General features: G+C 42.0%; 1 protein-coding gene across 4 annotated transcripts in view; it reads left to right on the top strand.

The window, feature by feature from the left end:
* The window catches only part of LOC147239089 (zinc finger protein 518A), a 43,144-nt gene extending 22,348 nt beyond the window's left edge, over positions 1-20,796 (top strand). For all 4 annotated transcript variants that reach the window (XM_086195690.1, XM_086195693.1, XM_086195692.1 and 1 more), the window contains one exon: positions 12,760-20,796. In XM_086195690.1, the coding sequence (XP_086051816.1) occupies positions 12,760-16,814 (4,055 nt within the window). In that variant the 3' untranslated portion in view covers positions 16,815-20,796. The remainder of the gene's footprint in view (positions 1-12,759) is intronic.
* The last annotated feature ends 1,991 nt before the right edge of the window (positions 20,797-22,787 follow it).

Raw genomic sequence — 22,787 nt, 5'->3', positions numbered from 1 at the left:
ATGATTATTTATAAAATGTAAATCATTATTTTCTGCTCAAGACATCACAATTCTCTCACACCATGTTTCTCTTTTTTACTTCCAACCCAAAGCTTTTGCTCAGAGGTAAAACACATAGCCAACAGTTGGAATAAATGGACAAAAGTTGGACTCAAAGTGCTTTACAGTGTCATCTCACTCACCCATTCACACACACACTGATGATGGAGGCTGCCATGCAAGGCACCAACCTTCTCTTCAGGAGCAATTATGAGTTCAGTATCTTGCTCAAGGACACTTTGACATGGTCGGGGGGTCGAGAATCGAACCAGTGACGCTTTGGTTGCTCAACGGCCACTCTACCCCTGAGCCATTGCCCTGTCCAATAAACTATCTAATGTAATAAAATACATCATTTCTTTTCCTTTTCCATTTTAGAACATTTCAAGTCAGTTGAAGTCAAGTTGATTTGTAAAGAACTCACAACAAAGTTCTCTCTCATCTCATCTCATAACACGTTTCAAGTCTGCGTCCCAGACTGAAATTTGAACAGGGTTCCACTGGAGAGAAACCTGATAATTGAAGGCTCTGACTCCCACTCTACTTTTAGAGACTCTCAGAATCACAAGTAACACTGCATCTGTAACACAGTAACACTGGAGTGTGGGGTTCTAGGTGAAAAGTGGGGACTATGAGCTCTGTCAGAGATAAAGGTGCCTGATTAATGAGGCTTTGGAGAGGCGTTTTTAGCTTTGTGTAAGAAGGAGAATTTTGAATTCTATTTTGAAGTTGACAGGAAGCAATGCAGAGAAGCTAGTAAAGGAGAGATATTGTCTCCTCTACTAGTTGTCAGTAAATGGGCAGCAGCATTTTGGACTAGCTGGAGGGTCTGAAGGGACTTAATGGTGTGGCCTGATAGAAGGAAACAACAGTAATCCAGCCTGGAAGTGACAAAAGCATGGGCTAGTTTTTCTGCATATTTTTGAGGTGGGATGCATCTGATTTTAGCTTTGTTATGTAAATGAAAGAAGGTAGTCCTGAAGATTTGCTCTATGTGGCTCCTAGTCAAAGATAACTGCCACATTCCTTATGGTAGTGCTAGAGGCCAGGGTAATGATATCCAGGGTATCTATCTCATAAGATATGGTGTTTCTAATGTGTTTTTGGCCCAGTGCAATGAATAAGGTTTGTTAGAATTTATTAATAGAAAATTGTGTCATTCAAGTTTTTATATCTTACATATATATGGACATGTCTCATTTTAGTCAGCTGATTTGTTTCATGTGGTTTCATTGATAAGTTCAGCTGCTGATTGTCTTCATAAAAGCGATTATGAATTGAGTGTTTCTTTACTATGTGACCTAATGAATAGACTAGAATTTCTTATAGTCATTGTATGGTCTGATACAATGAAATTGGGTGCTATTCCAATATAAACATAGATAAATAAGTTTAAAAATGCAATCGGGTATAGAGAGGAGAGTATTGGTCCAAGGACCGATGCTTGTGGAACACCATAACTAACTGTAGTGGAGGAAACATCATTCAATAATGGCTATCTTTTTCAAGACTACACCGATAAAAACTCAGAGAATTCATATCGGAAATCAGAGTATGGACCAGGAGGGTGGTACAAAATAGCAAATAGAAGCAGCTACATAGTTTCCCAGGTTGGATGAGACAAGCTGAGAATAAGGCTTTCAAATGAATTGCAACTTATTTGGGGTTTGGGATTTATTACTAAACTTCTGTCGAAAATAGGATAGTTTTTCTGATATTTTTTCCGCTGGTTATGCTTTTTCTGATAGTTTTTTCTGGTAGTTATACTATTGCAATACTTTTTGTGTTACTTTTTGTATTTCTTGGAGGGGGGGGGGGGTCTTCCATGAATACTCAGTGTCTGTGCTGCTACTGGAGCGTGAATTTCCTTAGGGCTCTGCCCAAAGGATCAATAAAGTTTTTTGTTTTTGTTTTTGTTTTTGATTTAGACCTGTCCTGTTCAGTAGCTGGGGCAAGCAGCATCAATGTTCCTGGTGCCTTGTCGTACTGAAGCAGTTTTATTCTGCATAGGAGGAATCTGATAAACTCCTCCTATTGCCATTTATGTTTAATTTTATTAGGAGTGGATAGGAAGAGAGAACAGGGACAGGATAGCGAGGACAAGGGGGAGGGGGAGACAAAAACAACAGCAATAGCAGAAAAAAAACACAAAAAACTATCAAAAAACAAACAAACAAAAACCAAATAAACAAACAAAGAAAAAGTAACAACAACAAAAGAGAAAGAAAGAAAAAACATTGGTTGCAGAATTTCCGGTGCAGGCTTACCATTTGGTTTAATGTAATTTTAAGATAAATGTCTGAGTGTGTGTTTATGGGTCAGTTGTGCGCTCCATGCGTGTATGTGTGTATACGCGTGTGTGTGTGTGTGTGTGCGCGCTACGGTTTGTCTTGGATGCTGTGCGTAGCTGGCTGTAGCTGATGTGGGGGGGCCAGGACATCGCATCCCCAGTCCAGGATAGCAGGTAGGTCAGGACCAGGCCACCAGAGCACCCAGAAACCCCCAGGACACGGGGAGCCCCAGGCCACCCCAGGAAACAGCCACAGGCCCAACCCATGCCAGGACCCATAGGAAAGCATAGGAGCAGCAACCCCCACCCAGAAGCAACCCACAGAGAGACAGGGTAGAGATGACCCTGGTCCCGCCGGGCACCCCCCCCCCCCCCCACTGCATGAGCAGAGCCCAGGGGCACAGGGCCCCTCTGGCCCGAGACCCGACCAGAGCCCCCCAAGAGGTCTGCCAGCGGCAAGGCCGTCACCCACCCACACCCCACAACCAGGCGGGGCAGCCACAGCCCACCACAACGACCAGGCCCACCGCCCCCGAACAGAGCTATCCCCCCCCAACCCACGATCCCCATCCCCTCTACTCATCCCCTGTTCTCCCCCTCCCTCCAGAGCAGGAGGGCTTCAGGCTATAGGGCACCACCAGCCAGCCAGCCGGAACCCCCCACTCCCCCGAGAGGCCCAGCCCACCCGCCGGGGTGAGTCGAAGGCAAGCACGCCCAGGACCGCCACCCCCGGACAAAACAATCATACTCTCATCTTCTTCCATACAGGGGCTGAGTACTCCATAGATGCTGATACGGTCCAGGGCACCTCAGACTTAGTGAAACCGCCAGCGAGCGATCCACCACACAACAGCAGGGCCCGTGACCAACCCCAGCTCAACCACCACGCCGGGAAGAGGACCCCCCCCCCCCCCCCCCCGAAGAGCCCCGGCCAGGCCCCCAGGCCTGCAATGGTGCAGTTAGCAATGGAGGCAGCACTGGACCCACTCCCTGCCCCAGCTGCCCCCCCATCCCAACATGTTGCAGGGTGCGTGTTGTGCATGGGAATGTAGATGTGATGATGTGGATGACTAGAATGTAGTTAAAATTGGCGGAGGCACCCAGGGCATGGGAGCCCCACTGGTTGCAGACGGCAGAGTTTCCCAGTACATCCTCATGCACTCCCCCAAGCCCTAAATGTCTACGATGTGATTAAAATTGGGGGGTCCAGCCCCTCAAGGCCTAGTGATACATAAGATGTGATGTGATGGGACAGAGAGGCAATGAGAGGGGCTGAGGAATGGGCCAGACCTGCAGGGGGCCAACTTCCAGACTGGCCCCGCTGACCACCCCGTCACCACTGCAACCAGCCGACAGGGAGTCTGGCCTCCCTGGTCCAGGGGTCAGATTGGAGCACCAAGGGGCACTGTCCGGAGATCCGGGCAGAGGGCCCACCACTGCGCAGTGCGAGGGCAGGGAGGGCCCAGGCCCCCAGTGCACAGCGGAACCCCCAGCCAGCAGCCTGTGGTCAGGGCCCCCAGTTCGATCAGCATCAAGGAGGTCAGCCCCCATCCCTCAGACGTCCCCCAGCATCCTCCCTTTGTCCGGAGTGGCGGCAGTCCAGGACACCGCGCCAGGGCCCAGCCCGCCCGAGGATGGGCTGAGGTTAGCAAACCCCTCCCAAATGTGGGTGCAACCCCCCGGGGGAGCGGCAGGGCCCCAGGCCAGCAAGTCCCAGGCGCCAAGCAATCCACCTCTACCTCACTCTCCAGCCCCTTACCTCCCTCCCTGTGTCCTGTGCAGTGTGTTCTGTGGAGAACCTTGTAATTTATTAATTGTAGGTTACCACTGCGAATCATTCTAAATGTGTTGGAGCAGATTTGTATCCAAAAGTTAGGGTGTGGGTTGATCGACAGATCTTTCTCCCATTTGGATAAAGGAATAGAGATTATAAATTCTGTTGTTGAAACTATTGAGTTAATTTTAGACAGTAGCTTAGGGGGTGAAATTTGCAAAAAATCTGTTATTCTAGGTGGAAGCTCTAAGTCTAACTTGGTAAGGTCAAACCGTGCCTGTATTATAGATTTGAGCTGAAGATATTCCAGAAATTTGTTTTTGTTAATACCATAATTTGCTGTAATTTGGTAAAATTCTATGAATTCTTTGTCTTGGAAGATATGCTCTAGATTTTTAGTCCCTTTCTTGGCCCATGCAGCAAAATGTAGTGTTGTTTTTTTTTGCAGGATGTCAGGATTGTTCCAGATAGGTGTGAGCCTGCAAGGGGTGTTCGAGAGCCCATTGCTTTTGAGAAATTCCCACCAGGCTATGAGGGTGTTGCCGATGCTAATATACTTAAAGCAGCTGTGATGCTTGATAACAGGGCTGATAAAAGGGAGATCAGAGATTTGGATTTCTTTGTAGAATGTTTGTTCAATATCGTGCCATGCTTGGTCTAATGAGTTTGGCTTTAACCATTTTAGTATGTATTGTAATCTATTGGCCAAGTAGTAATTATAAAAATTTGGTAGTTCCAAGCCACCATAGTCTTTACTCTTTTGTAAAGTCTTTAAGCTTATACGTGGTGGTTTAGCTTTCCAGAGAAATTTTGAGATGTTAGAGTCGAGTGTTTTCAACCAAGTCCGCGGAGGTTGGGTCGGAACCATCAAGAAAACATAGTTGATTTTTGGCAAGATCATCATTTTCACTTTTGCTATTCTGCCCATAAGTGATATGGGTAAAGGATCAATAAAGTTCTATCTAATCTAATCTAATCCACCTCTTCAGCCAGTGCCTTGAGTAGTATGAGTGTTAATATGACTGGAAGGAGTGAATGCATTTAGACAATAAAGAGTTTTCTGCTGAACGTAGTGCTTTGCTTCATTGTACTAGTTAAAAGTGAGATCATCCCTGCTAATCCCTTTTTCGTTGACTAATTACCTACCAAAACTACATATCTATTTGATTTATTTGGCCGAAGTTTAAAGACCAGCCAGTCCCTGTTAGCTGGTGCGGACCGCCGGCTAGTGCTCTGAACCAGGGCGGCTGGGTGACTGTCCGAAGGAAGCATAGTCCTAAACAGAAGTCTACTGTCGATGACCAACCACCAATTCACGTTTCCAATAGGTTCTCCTTGCTCAGCGACATACCCGCTGAGAAAAAAAACTCTGGTAATTGGAAGTTCCATTCTGAGAAACGTGAAATTAGCGACACTGGCGACCATAGTTAAGTGTATTCCAGGGGCCAGAGCGGGCGACGTTAAGTCAAATTTGAAACTGCTGGCTAAAAGTTAACGTAGATATGATAAAATCGTTTTTCACGTCGACAATAATGACATCCAACTACGCCAGACAGAGGTCACAAAAATTAATATTGAGTCGGTGTGTACATTTGTGAAGACGATGTCGGACTCTGTAGTGTTCTCTGGAACCCTGCCTAATCGGACCAGCGACGACAGCCGCCTGTCATTGTTCAACCGCTGGCAGCTGAGGTGATGTCCAGCAAGCCAAGTGGGCCTGGTCTGGTCTGATTCCTTTGTCTGTGTACAGATGGCACCAGTCTGTGTGCTCTTCCACCTTTTGTACCACATCTTGTTTGACTTACTTATTCAGTTCCTCCTGTAACTTGTCTTTGATATGAATGCTGCATTTGCGAGGGGGGTCAATGAATGGCTCGGCATCTTCTCTCAGTATGAGCGTAGCCGTTCTGCTGAATTTACCAATTTTGTCAAACTGGTCAGGATATGCTTTAAGGTCTGCACTTGTTGATATGCATTTTGGGTGTTTTACTTTTTTGACCTGTTCTTTTTCCTGACTGGCTTTTCCTTTCTCAGATACTGTATACACATTGACAGTTCCAAGGTTTAACAGTTCACATGTTGGGAGCCCCACTATGGCTGGACCTGGTACATCCACAACATAGAACTTGGCTTTTACCCACTTAGAGTCTTTGTACTGACATGGGATGTTTATTGTACCCAAGCAGGTGATCTGATGTCCACTATATGCTGATATCCTTCAGTAGTTCTTCGTCAGTCTTTTCTGGGCACGTGTATTTGCCATACATCTGTTTAAAAGTGCGCAGTGGGAGTGCATTACCTGATGTGCCTGTATCAATCTTAGTACGTAGTGTGTGTCAACAGTCTGGTAAACCAGGTGGTTTCACATTCAGGATTGTATACACTTCCTCTCTGGGTGGCACACTGTCAATGCTATGCATGCATTTTTCACTGATAATGATGGAATGGAACTGTTTTTGGTATAAATGTTCTTCTGGAGTATCACTGTTGTCTTTGGTATCAACGTGGGGCACAGTCTTTCGTCTGTAGTCATTTTTGGAGGTCTGTCTACAGAGATGTTGATAGGTTTTCAATATAGTGAATCCCCATGACCCACAGGTGGTGATTTGAGGGGGTCCCTGGGAAATTCAACGGGTCCCCAATTAAAAAACTTATTTTTTCTATTTCTTATATTCTTCTATTGCTTAAATTGTAGTGTTAAACTCTCTCAATGGTGGTATGGTAAGATATGGCTGTAATTAGCAGATATGTTCAAAATGTTTTTTTCGCCATTCAAAGTATTTTTTCTTGATTGCCACACAGCCACCACCGGAATATTTTTTATTTATTTCGTTAGAGCACGTCCCCCTAGACATTAAACCATTGAGTGAACACAGCATATAACAGTTGAAACGTGAATTTATTTACTACTAAGAAGTTTGTATCTTTAATTGTTGAAATGAAATCTGCGGTAGTTGTTGTAGCGGCTAAACTAGCATGTAGCGGTACTGTACTCAAGGGGATCATATCTGCGCTGAGTTAATGCACAAAGGGTTGAAACAGCGCTCGTCAGGTCCGCTGATGGCAAGGTTTCTTTTGCTACTTACTGTGATTTTAAACACAAGTTGTTCTTCACAATGTATGGTTTTTCATGGGAAAAATGAGGTGTGTCCTTGGGACGCGCAGGTAGTGAATTTACTGCATCCTTTCATATTTTAATGCGTCAGGGATGCAGGACACGTGCCTTACAACATCACTGTGTCTGTGCTGTTTGTTTTGTGGTAGGCGAGACTTGCTCCTCCTGCCTCGACTGAAGTCTTGTCTCTGTCGTTTAGTCTTAACAGCACCTTGCCCAGTGCCCTCTATTACCACAAGCAGAGCATGCATCATTATATGCAGGACATTGATGTGGTTTATGACTGGTGCCACGGTTCTGGCATGTGTGTCCTCTATCCACAACATGGATCTTTTCACTCTGTGACATGCCAGGTCTGTGTTGCTGATCATTGCCTGCTGACAGAGCTTCATATTTTCGTCCTTCTGCAAGTACTTCGGCTAAGTAATACCCTTTAGGTTTGCTGTATAGATAATTTCTCAGAGCATCGTGGGGTGTGCTGGCAATAATAAGCTCAATTAGACATTCATTAAGCTCTTCATCAGTAAACTGATATTTTTGCACTAATGTCCTGGCTCTGGTCACAAAATCATCAATGCTTATCTGTTTTTTGTCTATATTGCATTAGATGTAGTCTATGGATTCTGAAGTTCACGTTTAATTCAAGCTGTCCTTCAAAGTACTCCCATAGTTTGCCAGGCACTTTCTTCTCATCTTCGCTGAGACCGCTTGCATTTAGCCATTTAAGTCCCATGTCTCCAATGCCACAACATATTTTTCTTGCTTGTTTGGCTGCATTATTTACTTCTTCATCTTCTAAGCAGAGATACATTTTCTGTTTAAACAGTGAAATAGCCTCACTCAGAGCCAGGTCTGACCAGTTCATTGTTGGTAAATGTGATGCCATGATGTCCTCGGTTCAGTTCCACTTCGCATGGTGCCGGCTGCCGTTGATTAGCCTAGCCACTGGTTAGCACTGCTCCGGTTTGCCACCTACTTGAGTGGCGACAGTAGTTATCCTCAAACAATCTTTCGCTATCGTCACTCTTCATTCGCTTCCCATTACCGCTGCCACCATGAAGTGTTATTGGTAATGTAATCAGAACATTAATGACACGTTTGATGAGAGTTAACCAAGGTTTACTGAATTCTTAGTGGGGCAGATACAGCACAGTACACTGTTGCGTGTTACATCAATATAGATCCGAGTTGCATGCTGCGCTTACATAGTTCCTATACATATTATTGCATTACAAAACCTGGCTGCGTGATGATGAGTATGTTAGTCTAAATGAATCCACCCCTCCCAGTCACATTAACACATATTCCTTGAGGCTCTGGCCAAGGAGGTGGAGTTGCTGCCATTTTTGACAGACATTTAGAAATAAATCCCAAACCCAAAATAAGTTTCAATTCATTTGAAAGCCCGATTCTTAGTTCATCTCATCCAGCCTGGAAAACTCTACAGCCACATTTATTTATTATTGTGTACTGCCCTCCTGGTCCTTACTCTGAAGTCTCATCTGAATTCTCAGAGTTGATGTCCAGTTTAATTAAAACAGATAAAGTCATTATTATAGGTGACTTCCATATTCATGTGGATGCTGATAACGACTGGGTACTGTATTTATATCTCTTCTAGACTCAATTGGTTTCCATCAGTCTGTCCATGAACCCACTCACCGTCACAACCACACCCTCAACCTTGTCCTGCCAAATGGAATTGAAGTTGAACATTTAGTTGTATTTCCACAGAATGCACTTTTTTCTGACCATCAATTAATCACTTTCGAATTTGTAGTTATTGACTACACTCCACTCAGGAAAACTGTAGTTTCCAGATGTTTGTCTGATCAGGCTGTAGTTAGATTTAGGGAAGCGATTCCATTAGCGCTAAATTCACTGTCATGTCCCGTCGTAACAGAGGACGCTGATGACAACTTTAGTCCCTCCCAAATTGATTTTTTTTTTTTTTTAATGATAGTGCAGCAGGCACCTTAAGAACAACTTTGGACTCAATTGCCCCACTAAAAAATAAATCTATAAATCCAAGGAAACAAGCACTTTGGCACGATTCCGAAACCAGACAGCTTAAACGAAAAACCCAGAAACTAGAGAGAATATGGCGCTCTTCCAAACTGGAGGAGTTGCATATAATCTGGCAAGATTGCCTTAAAAGCTATAAGAAAGCCCTTCAAAAAGCTAGAGCAGCCTACTACTCGGCACTAATGGAGGAGCAGAAGAACAACCCCAGGTTCCTCTTCAGTACTGTAGCCAGACTGACAGAGAGCCACAGCTCTACTGAACCCAGCATTCCTGTTTCCCTGGGTAGCAAACATTTCATGGACTTCTTTAATGACAGAATTCTCCTTATTAGAGAGAAAATTCATCTCCTCCTGCCATCTGCCGACAACATGGCACCTATAACCCCAGAAACCTTTGAGGCAGCTGGAAGACCAGACATACATTTTGATAGTTTTTCTCCTTTTAGCCTTCATGAGCCAAGTACAATAATTTCCTCCTCTAAACCATCCACCTGTCTTCTACACCCCATCCCAACAGAGCTGCTTAAAGACTCTCTACCCTTTGTTAGCCCCTCCCTCTTAGATATGATCAATGTGTTGCTTTTATCTGGTTATGTCCCACAGTCCTTTAAAGTAGCAGTAATTAGACCCCTTCTCAAAAAAGCAACCCTGGATCCAGAAGATTTGGCCAACTACAGACTATATCAAATCTTCCTTTTCTTTCAAACATCCTGGAGAAAGAAGTTGCTAAACAGCTCTGTGACTTTCTCCATAGCAACAGCCTATTAGAGGATTTCCAGTCAGGTTTCAGGATTCATCATAACACAGAAACAGCACTATTTTAAGTTACCAATGACCTCCTACAAGCATCAGATGAGGGACTGGTCTCTGTGCTGGTCTTATTAGATCTTAGTGCAGCTTTTGATACCATTGATCACCATATCCTTCTACAGAGACTGGAACATGTCATTAGCATTGAAGGAACTGCACTGAACTGGTTTAGGTCATGTTTACTAGGTCGATCTCTGTTCGTTCTAACTAATGATAACCCCTTTGAAACCACTGTAGTCAGTTATGGTGTTCCACAAGGGTCTGTGCTTGGTGCAGTCCTCTCCACACTATACCTGCTTCCTCTTGGTCACATTATTAGGCAACACTATTAATTTCACTGTTATGCAGAGGATATGCAACTGTACTTATCAATGCATCCACATGATACAAATCAGTTGACTAAACTGGAGGCCTGTCTAAAGGAGATAAAAACTTGGATGACCCATAATTTCCTTTTATTAAAGTCAGATAAAACTGAAGTTATTGTGTTGGGCCCAAAACATCTAAGAGACAAGCTATCTAATGAGATAAGTACCCTGGATGGCATTACCTTGGCCCCCAGCACTACTGTAAGGAACATAGGAGTTCTCTTCAATCAAGATCTGGCCTTTAACTCCCACATTAAGCTAACTTCTAGGACTGCTTTCTTTCAGTTACGTAACATTACTAAGATCAGGCACATCCTGTCTCAAAAAGATGCAGAAAAATCAGTCCATGCTTTTGTCACCTCCAGGCTGGATTACTGCAATTCCCTTCTATCAGGCTGCACCAATAAGTCCCTAAAGACTCTCCAGCTGGTCCAAAATGCTGCTGCCTGCGTGTTGACAAGAACTGGTAGAAAAGACCACGTCTCTCCTGTACTGGCTTCTCTGCATTGGCTCCCTGTCAAATTCAGAATAGAATTCAAAATTCTCCTTCATAATAAGTCCTCAACAATCAGGCACCTTCATATTTGACATTCATATATGACATGCTCCCAGGATGCAGGGTTACTTGTGGCTCCTAGAGTTTCTAAAATTAGAATGGGTGTCAAAGCCTTCAGCTATCAGGCTCCCCCCCCCTGTGGAACCGTCTCCCAGTTTCAGTTCGGGATGCAGACACCCTCTCTACCTTTAAGAGCAGACTTATAGTCTAGTTTATAGTTAGGGCTGCTTAGGCTGGCCCTTAGATATGCTACTATAGGCTTAGACTGCCGGGGGATCTCCCATGGTGCACTGGGCTTCTTTCTGCTCCTTTTTTCCCTCTCTGTCCTCTTATTTATATAGATAGATAGATAGATATCATACTAACATGTGTGACTAACTCATCATCTTCTCCGGAGCCTTCAGGCTCCCCTCATCCCAGATCCCGGGTGCTGCTGGAGGAGGCTACAGACCTGACGAGGCTCAAGCTGCCACCCATAGCACCACCTGCTCTCATCCCCGTCTGTCCATCAGTCTCTTCCATTTCTCTCTCTCTTTATCTGTCCCTCTCTTTCTCTCTCTTCTGTATATCTGTCTTCCTCTATGATCTGTCGTTATCTCTGCCCTGCTCTCCTGCTCTCTTTCACCCCAACCGGTCAAAGCAGAAGGCCGTCCCCATTGAGCCTGGATCTGTTCGACGATCCTGCCTGTTAAAAGGAAGGTTTTTGTCGCCGCTGTTGCCGGATGTGCTTCCTCATGGAGAATTGTTGGATTTAAATTCATAGGAGTGTGGTACAAGACCTGCTCTACTTGTAAAGTGCCATGGGATAACTTTTGTTGTGATTTGGTGCTATATAAATAAAATTGACTTGACATTGAATTCATGGCAGGGCTGTTATTGGTGTTCTTTACATAACATTATGTCCAATTCAGAGGTCAGTAAGTGTATGTCTGTATGTAATTGGCAGGTAGATAAAAAGCATCATAAAAGTCTCTGGTAAAACATGATTTGAAATGTGCCTCTTGGATGTCCCTTCAACATGCAAACTGCTCAGTTTTAGTCCGCATGCGATGTTGGCTTTTCAGTATGGTACACTACTTCACTCTCACTCTTTGCGGTTGCTGTGAAGCATGACACGAGATACTGGATACACAAGGACATAACTTCAAAGAAAAACATCGTATGGCATTTTATTGCTGAAAATTACATGTTAAAATCAGCATTAATCAGTCAACTTTTGCCTTTTACCGATTATGCTCTAATGGCTACAATCGGCCAATTAATCGATCAGGCCCTAGATATGACCTAATCTTGATTAGTGTCTTAATTAATTAAAAAAACAAAAAAAAACAAATGGTAAGGCAAATGCATGTCATTTTACAGGATGAAGTAATGGATGGAATACTAATTGATAGCTGCAGCCCCAGTGAGTCTTTGGTTCATTACTGTCAAAGTTTCAATCTTGCACTAAAATGACCCAACTGACACAAATCACATGATACATCCTTGATTTATCTTGTCAGGTTTATCACACAATCCTAAGTAGGTAGGCCTAATTTCTAGGTGGCACACCCTTACCACCTTTACCTGAAAGAACTCCATCAAAAACATGGGTCAATCCCGCAATACTTTTATTGAAGTATAAATTAATTAGTGTTTGCATAGTCAAGTGAAAGTGGGTTATCATGGGCTGTTGTAAAGGACTATCGCAGTGTAGTACAGTACATTTTGTCATTATACTGCTGAACAGCAACGATAAATTCTTCTGCCGGTATTAATAATGAAGCATTTTTTTCTTTTGCAGAAATCTTGACGTTTACAACTATGGAAGAAGAAGTCAAGATACCTCATGGTTCTGCCAAAAATCTCAATTTATCTGTGATAGAGGATGAAAAGGAAAAGGTAAAAGACTTTGTGTATAAGCATTTTAGAGAAGTAACAGATATGTCACTGTCAGTTAGTCCAGAAGAACCATCTCTGAAGGAAAATGGGAGTTCCACAAAGAAAGATAAACTAACTCTAAATAAAGCCCAATGCAAAGTTCAGCAACGGGCTGTTTTTTCTGGGAAGATTCTGAGTTTTGTTTGCTCTGTGTGTAAAGATGATTCCACATACAGCCCCAATGATCTTCTTAAACATTTTCAAGCAGCTCATCAAGGAACCCTACCTACATACCCTTGTGATCTCTGTGGTTTTGTCACAAATGAGTTCCCTGCTCTTCAACGCCATCGGATTGAGCATAGGAATACTCTGGTCACGTGTGAACTCTGCAATGATGGTGTTCAGTATTCTTTGCTTTTACTCACCCGACACTATATCATGTGCCACAGTCTAAATGGACAATTTCACTGTGACTGGTGTGAATTTACAACTGTGGATGCAGGAACATTTGTTCAACACATCCATCATCATAATGAAAGTCCCTGGAAGTGCTCAAAATGTAGACATATAAGTTTGAACGAAGAGGATCACGAAAAGCATATGAAGGCTCACACAGGCACATTGCCGGTTATTTGTCAAATCTGTGGATATGGTGCCATGAGGAGCGAGCAGCTTAAAAAGCACATAACAGCTGTTCACAATGAAGAATCGGAGAGGAAGAATTCATGGAGGACTGTTGAGGATGAGAGCCTTTCAGCAAATTCATGTGCAAGTGTAAAACATTTTCTCTCCAATGGTTGTGATTCACAAGAGGCTCTAAAGATATCAAAACACAACTGTATGTCTGGGAGCTTACCAAACCAAAATGGCAGGCTAATACAACCGGATATATCTTTAGAAGAGTTTCACCACTGTATTGATGGGACTGTAGCAAAAAATGACAAATATTGGGGCAGGGAATCTCAAAATACAGGGCTGTCAACACCAGTCATGCTACAAGAATGTGACAATACTAGCACTGATGCTTCAAGTCACACCAGTCCGAATGGTCTGACTGTTCTAATGGTCAAGAATAAAATCTCTCTTCCCCCTAACTGTACAACCAAAGTGATGGGATTTAAAATAGTTGATGGCAAAAAACATTTAGTTCTCAAAGTAATACCAACAGCAAAGCAAGGTTTATGTAGTCACAATCATTCTTTGGCTGAAGATGTGAGCCCCTCCTTCACAAGTTCTGATTTCAATAAAAGTGAGGACTTTGTTGAGAATGGAGAAAGCTCTGAAAGTAAGAGCACTACATTGCATTGCTTTGCTGTTTCACCAATGAGTGTCTCTTATAAACAGACAGAAGATATTATGGCAGTAAAAGTAAAAAATGAGGAGGAAGAACCCTCTGTTTGCAGCCTTGAGTTCAACCTTCACAGAGATTATGTTCGGCAACAGTGCAATCATTTCGTAAGTAGAGCTTCAATTCCAGCTGCAGAAACTTCAATTACACATTGTTCATTGGACCAAAGTCCCCCTAGCCAAATAGCCTGTTCAAAAAGAAGTCAGTTTGATAATTCAATTCCAGCTGATTCGGTCACTGGTTTGCCAACAAATGTTTCCAATGAAACATTGATTTCCAAACCACTCTGTAAGAACACTGACAAATGTGGGGTTGCAGATGATCTAACAATGATGAGAAAAGATGTAGAAAAGCAGATTGAGAAATGTATTGGGAACAAATCTGTTAATTCAATATACAATGTTGACCAATCCTCTCAGAGCACTCCAGAATGCACAGATGGGATCAGAGCTGCAATCAAACATAAAAATATTCTTCAGAACTGTAAAAAGTTACTGACACAAATGGATACACCATCAATCTCATCCACTTCATGTTGCCTGAAAACTCCCTTGAGCTCAGAGAACTGCACAGCAAACCAAGAGGTGTTTGCTTTTCACAATTACTCCAAGGAGGCTTTCAGCACTTCACCCAAGACTGCTTTAAACAGGGCTGAACTTTCATCAGACATGGAAAACAGTGGATCATCCCAGTTTAGCTTGACTGTGGCATCATCTCCAGAACCATTAATAGAAAATGAAAATGGAAAGAACTGTTTTCTAGATGAGAATCAGGACAAACTGACTGAAAGTGACATTGAAGATTCTGAGAACATATCAAGTACAAATGATCCATCCACTGAAGATGAAAACTCAGAGTCAGTTTTCCAAGACTTTAATATTATAAAAATTGAAGAAGAAAGCATTCCTGTATCAAAAAATCAGTCAGAAATGAAGCATATTTCCACTTCGTTTGGCAGTTTTGTAGAAGAACATTCAGATGCAATCATTACTCAACAACTTAATAAGGACAAAATGGGAGGTTCGAGTGAAAGCAGTGATCCTTCCAAACAAACAAAAACTACTCTACGAATTCTTCAATTGCCAGAGGGTAAGCAGCCAGTACTCCTGCGGACTACTGACAATCATTTTGCCATGCCAGTGCCGATCAAGGCCAGACCAGGTTTCAAACTGATAACCAATTCAGCAAATCCTCAGATCAATGTATCTTACATGAAGCCAGGGTTTGAAGGATCAACAAACACACCTGGTGTAACTCTTACTCAAAAGAGCAAAAGGATAGAAGTATCAGCTCCAAGAGTTGAAACTGTTGAGAAACAAGTTGTTGTTCAAACAGGTGTTACAGCCACCTCAAATCACTTCCTTATCAACAGTCCAGGTTTGAAAGGCCCTGTACTCCTTTCGAGCACAGCGCATAATAATCCTACTGATAAAATAGCAAAGACACAACCAACTTGCTACTTGGTGCAGAGGTCCATTCCATTTACTCAGGCCTCAAGTACTCCTAGTCTGAGGTTGGCAGGTACACAGCTCCCCCTGAACTCACGACCAGTTCTGGCAATGCCTGTGACCTCTGCAGACAAACCCAGCACTCTGCAGACTGGTCGCCAAGCATTCTTGCTCCGGTACATTTCTCAGAACAAATCAAGCCTACTTCTGAGCAACCAAGAATCAAAGAAAGGGAGTCAGTGTAGTCAAACCAGTGAGAGCAGTGGAAACAAAGTTCTATTTAAAATTGTTACTCCTGCTGGTAATCTTCTAACAAGTGGTACCCCCACCTCAGGCAGTCAATCTTTGTTTTTGGCCACTAGACCTCAAACCCAGTGCTATCTGTTGTCCTCAAATAAAACAAATGCAATTGTCCCCGATAGCGTAAAGAAAATGATCACAATAAAAAATACTTCACAGAAAGTGGTCAAGGAATCTTGCATTACGCCCCCTCATTTTACTGCCAATGTAAAACCAAGTGAATCTGAGAAGCTTATTCTAGCCCCAAGGCCAATTCGACCACCAAGTGAAAGGAAAAGGCGCAAGAAAACACTATTTGATGAACTTCCATCAACAGCGTATAAAGCCCGAAGACTGTCAAATAAAGTACTGACTGAGAAAGACACATCTGTTTTATGGAAGCCTGTAGCCAAAGAAGTTGTAAGAACCCTTAGACTTTCCCCTTTTAATTCCCTACAGCATATCAAATGCCCTCGTAGATACCAACCTGTAGTGGTGCTCAATCATCCAGATGCTGACATTCCTGAAGTGTCCAATATCATGAATGTGGTTAGCAGGTATAGAGGTGCTGTTAGTAAAGTCTCTCTGTCCCTCAAAACAATCCAAGCACTCTCCAATGCTCAAGAGAAGTCCTTGACCAAGGGTGCATCATTACAAAGCAATGATTCAAGACCTCGGCCTGTTCAGAGCTTTGTTAGAGAGCGGTTCCTCCTGAAATTGAAGTTAAGGAAAAAAAGCAAAAAAAAGTATGAGGTTGTGCAAACTTTATCAGATTGTGGACACGAGCCTGTTGTGTTTGATTGTTGGTTTTGTGGTCGGCTCTTCAACAGCCAAGAAGATTGGATTGGCCACGGCCAGAGACATCTCATGGAGGCAACGAGAGACTGGAACAAATTGTTCTGAAAGTTTTGTATCTTGTACTCTATCCTTTTCAAATGAAACAAAGGTTAGATGTATATTTTTAATGACCATCCACTATATGTGTTAAATTTTCTTGTAAATACATACTGCATTATTAAGTGTATTATTGTTTATCTTTTCAAGGTGCATATTTTGGTAAATTATGTACAGCTAGCATGATTGGTATCATGCATGCACAGGTCAAACTGAACTGTGAAAATGGTACACTGTAATTGGAAGCTATAAGAGCCCTGTGCTTCAAGCAAGGTGATCGTATCAGTAAAGGTTGTTTGTAAAGTTGGATTAAGTTACTCAGGTGATTTCATATTAATCTGATTTGCATTTTGCTAAAAAAATGAAAAACTTGGACTAGTTTAAGGGACTTTTATATCTTTTATTATCCTGCGCACAAAGACAAGTAAATATATTTGTATAGTTTAACACCAAACCTTGGAGTCATTATTCTGTGCTTGTCATGAACTAATGCTCTTGTTCAAATTATTCCTTTTTGTAGAATGTTGTAATTAAAGGGGATTTGATTTTTCACTAGTAGTTCTTACTTGTCAGGGTTTTTGTCAACATGTAGCATGTTTCTCTTAACCCTCGGTGAGGGTTTTCATTATTTTTGTTTGTTTTTTGGTCTGCCTGCCAAGAGTGTAAATAGTATGGTTTATAAAATTCTTCTACGGAGTAGAAAAATCATTAACAGGAATGTTTCGCTATCAATACTTGAGATCATGGTGCACTCTATGCATTATTCATCAAAAGTACTTTAGTTGTCCACAGCCTAAGCTGTTCACTCGTGTTTGTGCTGTGAATCATGTTAATCCAAATTTCATATACGAATCCTATAACATGCAAGTATAGCATCTGCTGTATGGTTTTGCTGTCACAGTACTTTAATTCATTAATTTACTGTTCTAATGGTACTAGGAATGGTCCTATTTCACTGAGTCATAGCAGGAATTGTTGAACATTGTACTGTAAATTCTGAAATATCAATTTTGCATTTCTTACAAACTACTATGAAAGTAAGTTCTTGATTTCATTCATGTCATATTCCATAAAACTGCCCTGAGGTTATGTTATGTTTCTCTTTTATTGGTGTGCTCCAACAGTGTCTGTGTAAATACTATTTTGTGCACAAATGTTTTACATAATGAGCTCTGAGGTCTTTGAACATTGCCTCATATAACACTATATTGATTTTTGTGTCTTTTTTTCATTTTAAATGTCTAGGGTCTCACTGACCTCATCATTGATCCAAAAAATGAACTGAAAGGAAGGAAGGCTCTTAATCCACTTTGTCAAGTCTATGTGTACATACAAGGAATTTGTCCCATTTCTTGCAGATTATGAAATAGAATAAGAATATGGAGAAGTTCACACATCTCCATCGAGACCAGTCTTAAAGTTTGATTATTGAGTCTGCACAAAATCCTGGATATTTATAGATTTTTTTTTTTTTACCCTGTTTAAATATCATTTGCATCTGTCATAAAGGTCCAAAGAGTAGCAGTGGGAAAGAAATCCAAACCTGCATCTGACACCACTGCGTCTGAAAATATTTCCTGTAGTTTTATGGGGTATTTTTTCCTTAAGTCATTTTGCTTGAAAATGTCAAATAAGCACCGTATGTTGCAGTTTTAAAGAAGTGGTTGTGTATCTGCCTCAAAATTGAATGCGCTTTTCCTCAGGCCTTTGTTTCACCAATGTAATAATTGTCATGAAATTTCACAAGGTCCTTCTTACTAAAAGAAAAACTGTACAAACCATGTGATTGTAACTGTAATGGAGATAAAAAGAAACAATTTTAATGCAGAAAAACAATAGCAGCTGTAATGTGATGAGTATCATGTGTCTTGTGACTTAAGTTTTGCTGTTGAAATGCATAATCCTAAATTAATCAGAAAAGCTCGATTTTAATTAACATTATTTGCACTAGTATTAACAGAATTGTTAAAAGCGAGCAAATACAGATTTCAAATACAGGTCTGGTTGTCCCATCCTTGGAACAAATATAGGTCCTAATACTTTCATATACAAAATACTATTTGGTTTCATCAAAGCATGTTTGCTGGTAAAAATGTTGAACTATGTCACCGTTCACATCATTTAATGCAGGCGTATAAGAAAATGTGGGAAAATATTTTGACTAAAGCAAAGAAAATACTGGCGGCTTGGTAGTGCAGAGGTTAGCACTGTGGCCCCACAACAAGAAGGTTCCCACCCAGTTCAAGCACGGGATCTTTCTGTGTGGAGTCTGCATGTTTTCCCTGTGCTTGCGTGGGTTCTCTCCAGGTACTCCAGCTTCCTCCCACAGTCCAAAGACATGAAAGAAGGGACTGGGCTAGATGGACTGGGCTAGATGAATACACTTAACTGACAGGCATGGCTGTGAGTGTGTATGATCTGTCTGTCTATATGTGTTGGCCCTGCGATGGACTGGTGACCCATTCAGGGTGTACCTTGCCTCACACCCGAAGGGAGAAGGCATAGGCTCCAGCCCCCTTTGCGACCTCTTAACAGGAGAAGCGGAAGAAAACAGATGGATGGATGGAAAAAAAGCTTTCAGTAGAGACCCAAAATGTAATATTTAACTTTTCAAAAAGGGAGACTTGCCTATTTGTTTTAATCCTTCTGACCTTCACAGCACACTGTCCATTCCTTTCAAATAGTTCACTTACAGTAACAAGTTATTAATATCAAATAAATGAGAAGTTACTTTATAATTACTTTCAGTATTTTTTTTCTCTTTCACATTGATGTTGTGTGGTAAATTGAACCTGGACTTTACTCGTTTCAGTTATATTTTATGATGACTGAACTGTATTAACACTTTATTCCAATCATTCAATTCAAATCAAAGGACTGTGACTCTACCCAAAATTGTTTATCCTTGGCCAATGGTTCATTCTGCTTCCAAGTTTCAATAAAATTGGCCTTGTTCAGACCTGCTCACACACACTCAAACTGTGAGTTTATCTTTAAACTGTAATCAAGGGTTAAATACTGCATTGTTCAAGGATGCTTGGTTTGGATAACATTTTATTTCTTAAAACAAGTCAGACTAATCACTGATCAATGATTACAATGGTTTTGTTATTTACAATTGATATTTCTAGTAATAACAGATTGCTCTTAAGAGTCAAGTAATTTCACTGCAAAATACAATATTAGTCTGTAAGCCTGCCTACTCTTAAATTATCAAATTAATACACTCAAAATAGAAGGCTTGAAAACTAATTACAGATGCAGATGGACAAATGCAAACACCAACTAAATTTGGAAACCATTTTTCTATGAGTTTTTGACTGATTGGCATAGAATGATTTATGATGGAAACGTGTGGTGTGGGAACAGACCCTGTCTTTCACTGGTCTCTTCACCTCTTATCAGGTGAAGTTATTAATTTGGTTTTACAATGACAGTAGCATTGATAGATTTTCTGACTGTAGAAATTAGTTCTTTTGGAGATAATTGCAAACCTCCACTATGAGACCAGCTTTTAATATAGTAAAATACGTGTGGGTGTAAATGAGAAGGAAATCCCACAGTACAACCCCATTTTATTTCCTTTCCACAGGGAGCTGATTTATTCCCCCCCCCCCCCCCCAATAACACTATAGTTTTGAAACCTTAAATGCAGAACTCATGAACAATTCTTATCCAGCCAACTGTTAAAATCTCAAGCAACTATATTTCCTTGTTCTTAGTGCCTTGAATGTCCTTTGGCAGGTTGATACTGTGCAGTGTATTCTTTTTTACTTAATTTTACTCTCCCCTTATAAATGTGCATATTTTATTGAAAGGATGTGTTGTGTGTTTTTTGTTAATTACAACTACTGAACATGCGGATTTGTGATGACATTGTTGAAATTTTATTAACTGAACATGGGCTATGTTCCTGAATAGATTCCAATGAAGGCAGTAAAAGACAAACAGTTTTAGGATATCCCACCTGTATTTTATTTACGTAGTAGTTCATGAATCTTTCACTCAATACTGTGAGATTCTATTTAAGCGTAACACAGACACATTTGTTGGTAACTTTCTAAATAAGAAAATCCACTATTTCCACTGTATAATAACCTTAAATTAATGGACATAATTGTTAATGACAAATGTTTCCTTTATGATTCGGTGTGATATCCCCAATATTTAAAGAAATGACGGATAAAAATTCATGAGACAGTAATTCGGCTCACTCTATTCTGAAGTTCATGGTGGTGTCTTGGGCAGCAATACCATATTAAATCTGCACCCTTAGCTTAATGAGTTTCGAACATTTTTAGCTGTAGGGGTGATTTTAGTTCTAGAGATTTGTAAGCTGGCTATATAAAAACAACTTTGTTCCAGCAGGTAAATAAGTGTAATGTCCTGAACTCTTTTAAATGATTAAGCATAATAATGTGTTGTGTTGAAAATGTGCTTCAGCTAAATAAACATTACTTCATACATATTTTCCATGATACACTGCTCAAAGAAATAAAGTGAACACTAAAATAACACATCCTAGATCTGAATGAATGACATATTCTTATTAAATACTTTGTTCTTTACATAGTTGGCAACAAAATCACACAAAAATTAGCAATGGAAATCAAATTTATTAACCCATGGAGGTCTGAATTTGGAGTCACATTCAAAATTAAAGTGAAAAACACAGGACAGGCTGATCCAACTTTAATGTTGTACTGAACTCAAAATGAGGCTCAGTAGTGTGTGTGGCCTCCACTTACCTGTATGACCTCCCTACAATGCCTGGGCATACTCCCGATGAGGTGGCAGATGGTCTCCTGAGGGATCTCCTCCCAGACCTGGGGCCTCATATATCAACGCGGTTTACACTAGAAAAACTTGCGTACGCCAGGATCGGCGCTCACGTTCAGATGTATCAACATAGACGTATCAACGCGAAAAGTTCGTAGATTCTTGCGCTGTTTCACGCCAACTCCGGAGGTGTCGTAGAAGTTGGCAGAGAGCCGATTCTTGCGTCAACTGCACTTTGGTCCGTTGGCGACACCCTGTGGCGGTGTTTGGTAAATGACTATTTGACAACCGCACATACATTGGGCACAAAAAAGCCATCAATACAAACCCAAACACCTGATGCCATTACTTAAGTGGCTATAAAGGAGCCTTCATGATGGAGCTGAATGTGCAACTTTAAACAATGGCAGTGCTGTTGGAGGACGTGGCAAACAGTGCAACCAGACGGGAGCTGCATTTCAGGGAGCGGGAGGATCTGCTGCACAATTCAGATGAGAGGCTGATGAGCCGGTTCCGGCTACCGCGGGCCATCCTCCTGCAAATTTTTGAGGAGTTGCGACCGGCGCTCCAGTGCAGAACCACCAGGAGCCAAGCTGTGCCAGTGCAGACACTGGTGCTGAGCACACTCGGCTTCTTGGCCACTGGCTCCTTCCAGCGGCAGATAGCGGACCGTTCCGGGGTGAGCCAGTCGACCCTCGGCCATGCCATGCCCTTGGTGGTGGACCTGATCATCCGCCTCTCCCGCAGGTACGTTAAATTCCCTTACGGTGCCGTTGAACAGGCCAATATTAAAGCGCAATTGGCAGCAATAGCCGGATTCTCTAAGCCATTGACTGCACTCGTTGCCATAAAAGCGCCATCCCATGAGGAATACGCTAACGTAAATTGTAAGGGTTTCCACTCCATCAATCTGCCATGCACAGATGAATCTGTTCAACATTGTTGCGAGGTGGCCTGGTTCAACGCATGACTCGCACATTCTGTCCAACAGCACTGTTGGGGAGAGGCTGCAGGCAGGTCCGGTGACGGACGGCTGGCTGCTGGGTTAGTAAATGCTTAATTATATTATGTTATTCGAGAAACTTAACTTGCACTTGAACCAAAAGTGTGCAACACTGTGCTTTTACTGCAGGTGACAGTGGCTACCCCCTGCGGACCTGGCTGATGACCCCTCTCCACAACCCCCACACTGACCGAGAGCGG

Source organism: Aulostomus chinensis, chromosome 23 (assembly GCF_037954235.1).
Source record: "Aulostomus chinensis isolate RoL2024-O1b breed Wild chromosome 23, RoL_Achi_v1.0, whole genome shotgun sequence".
NCBI lineage: Eukaryota > Metazoa > Chordata > Actinopteri > Syngnathiformes > Aulostomidae > Aulostomus > Aulostomus chinensis.
This window is presented reverse-complemented; position numbering and strand designations above follow the sequence as displayed.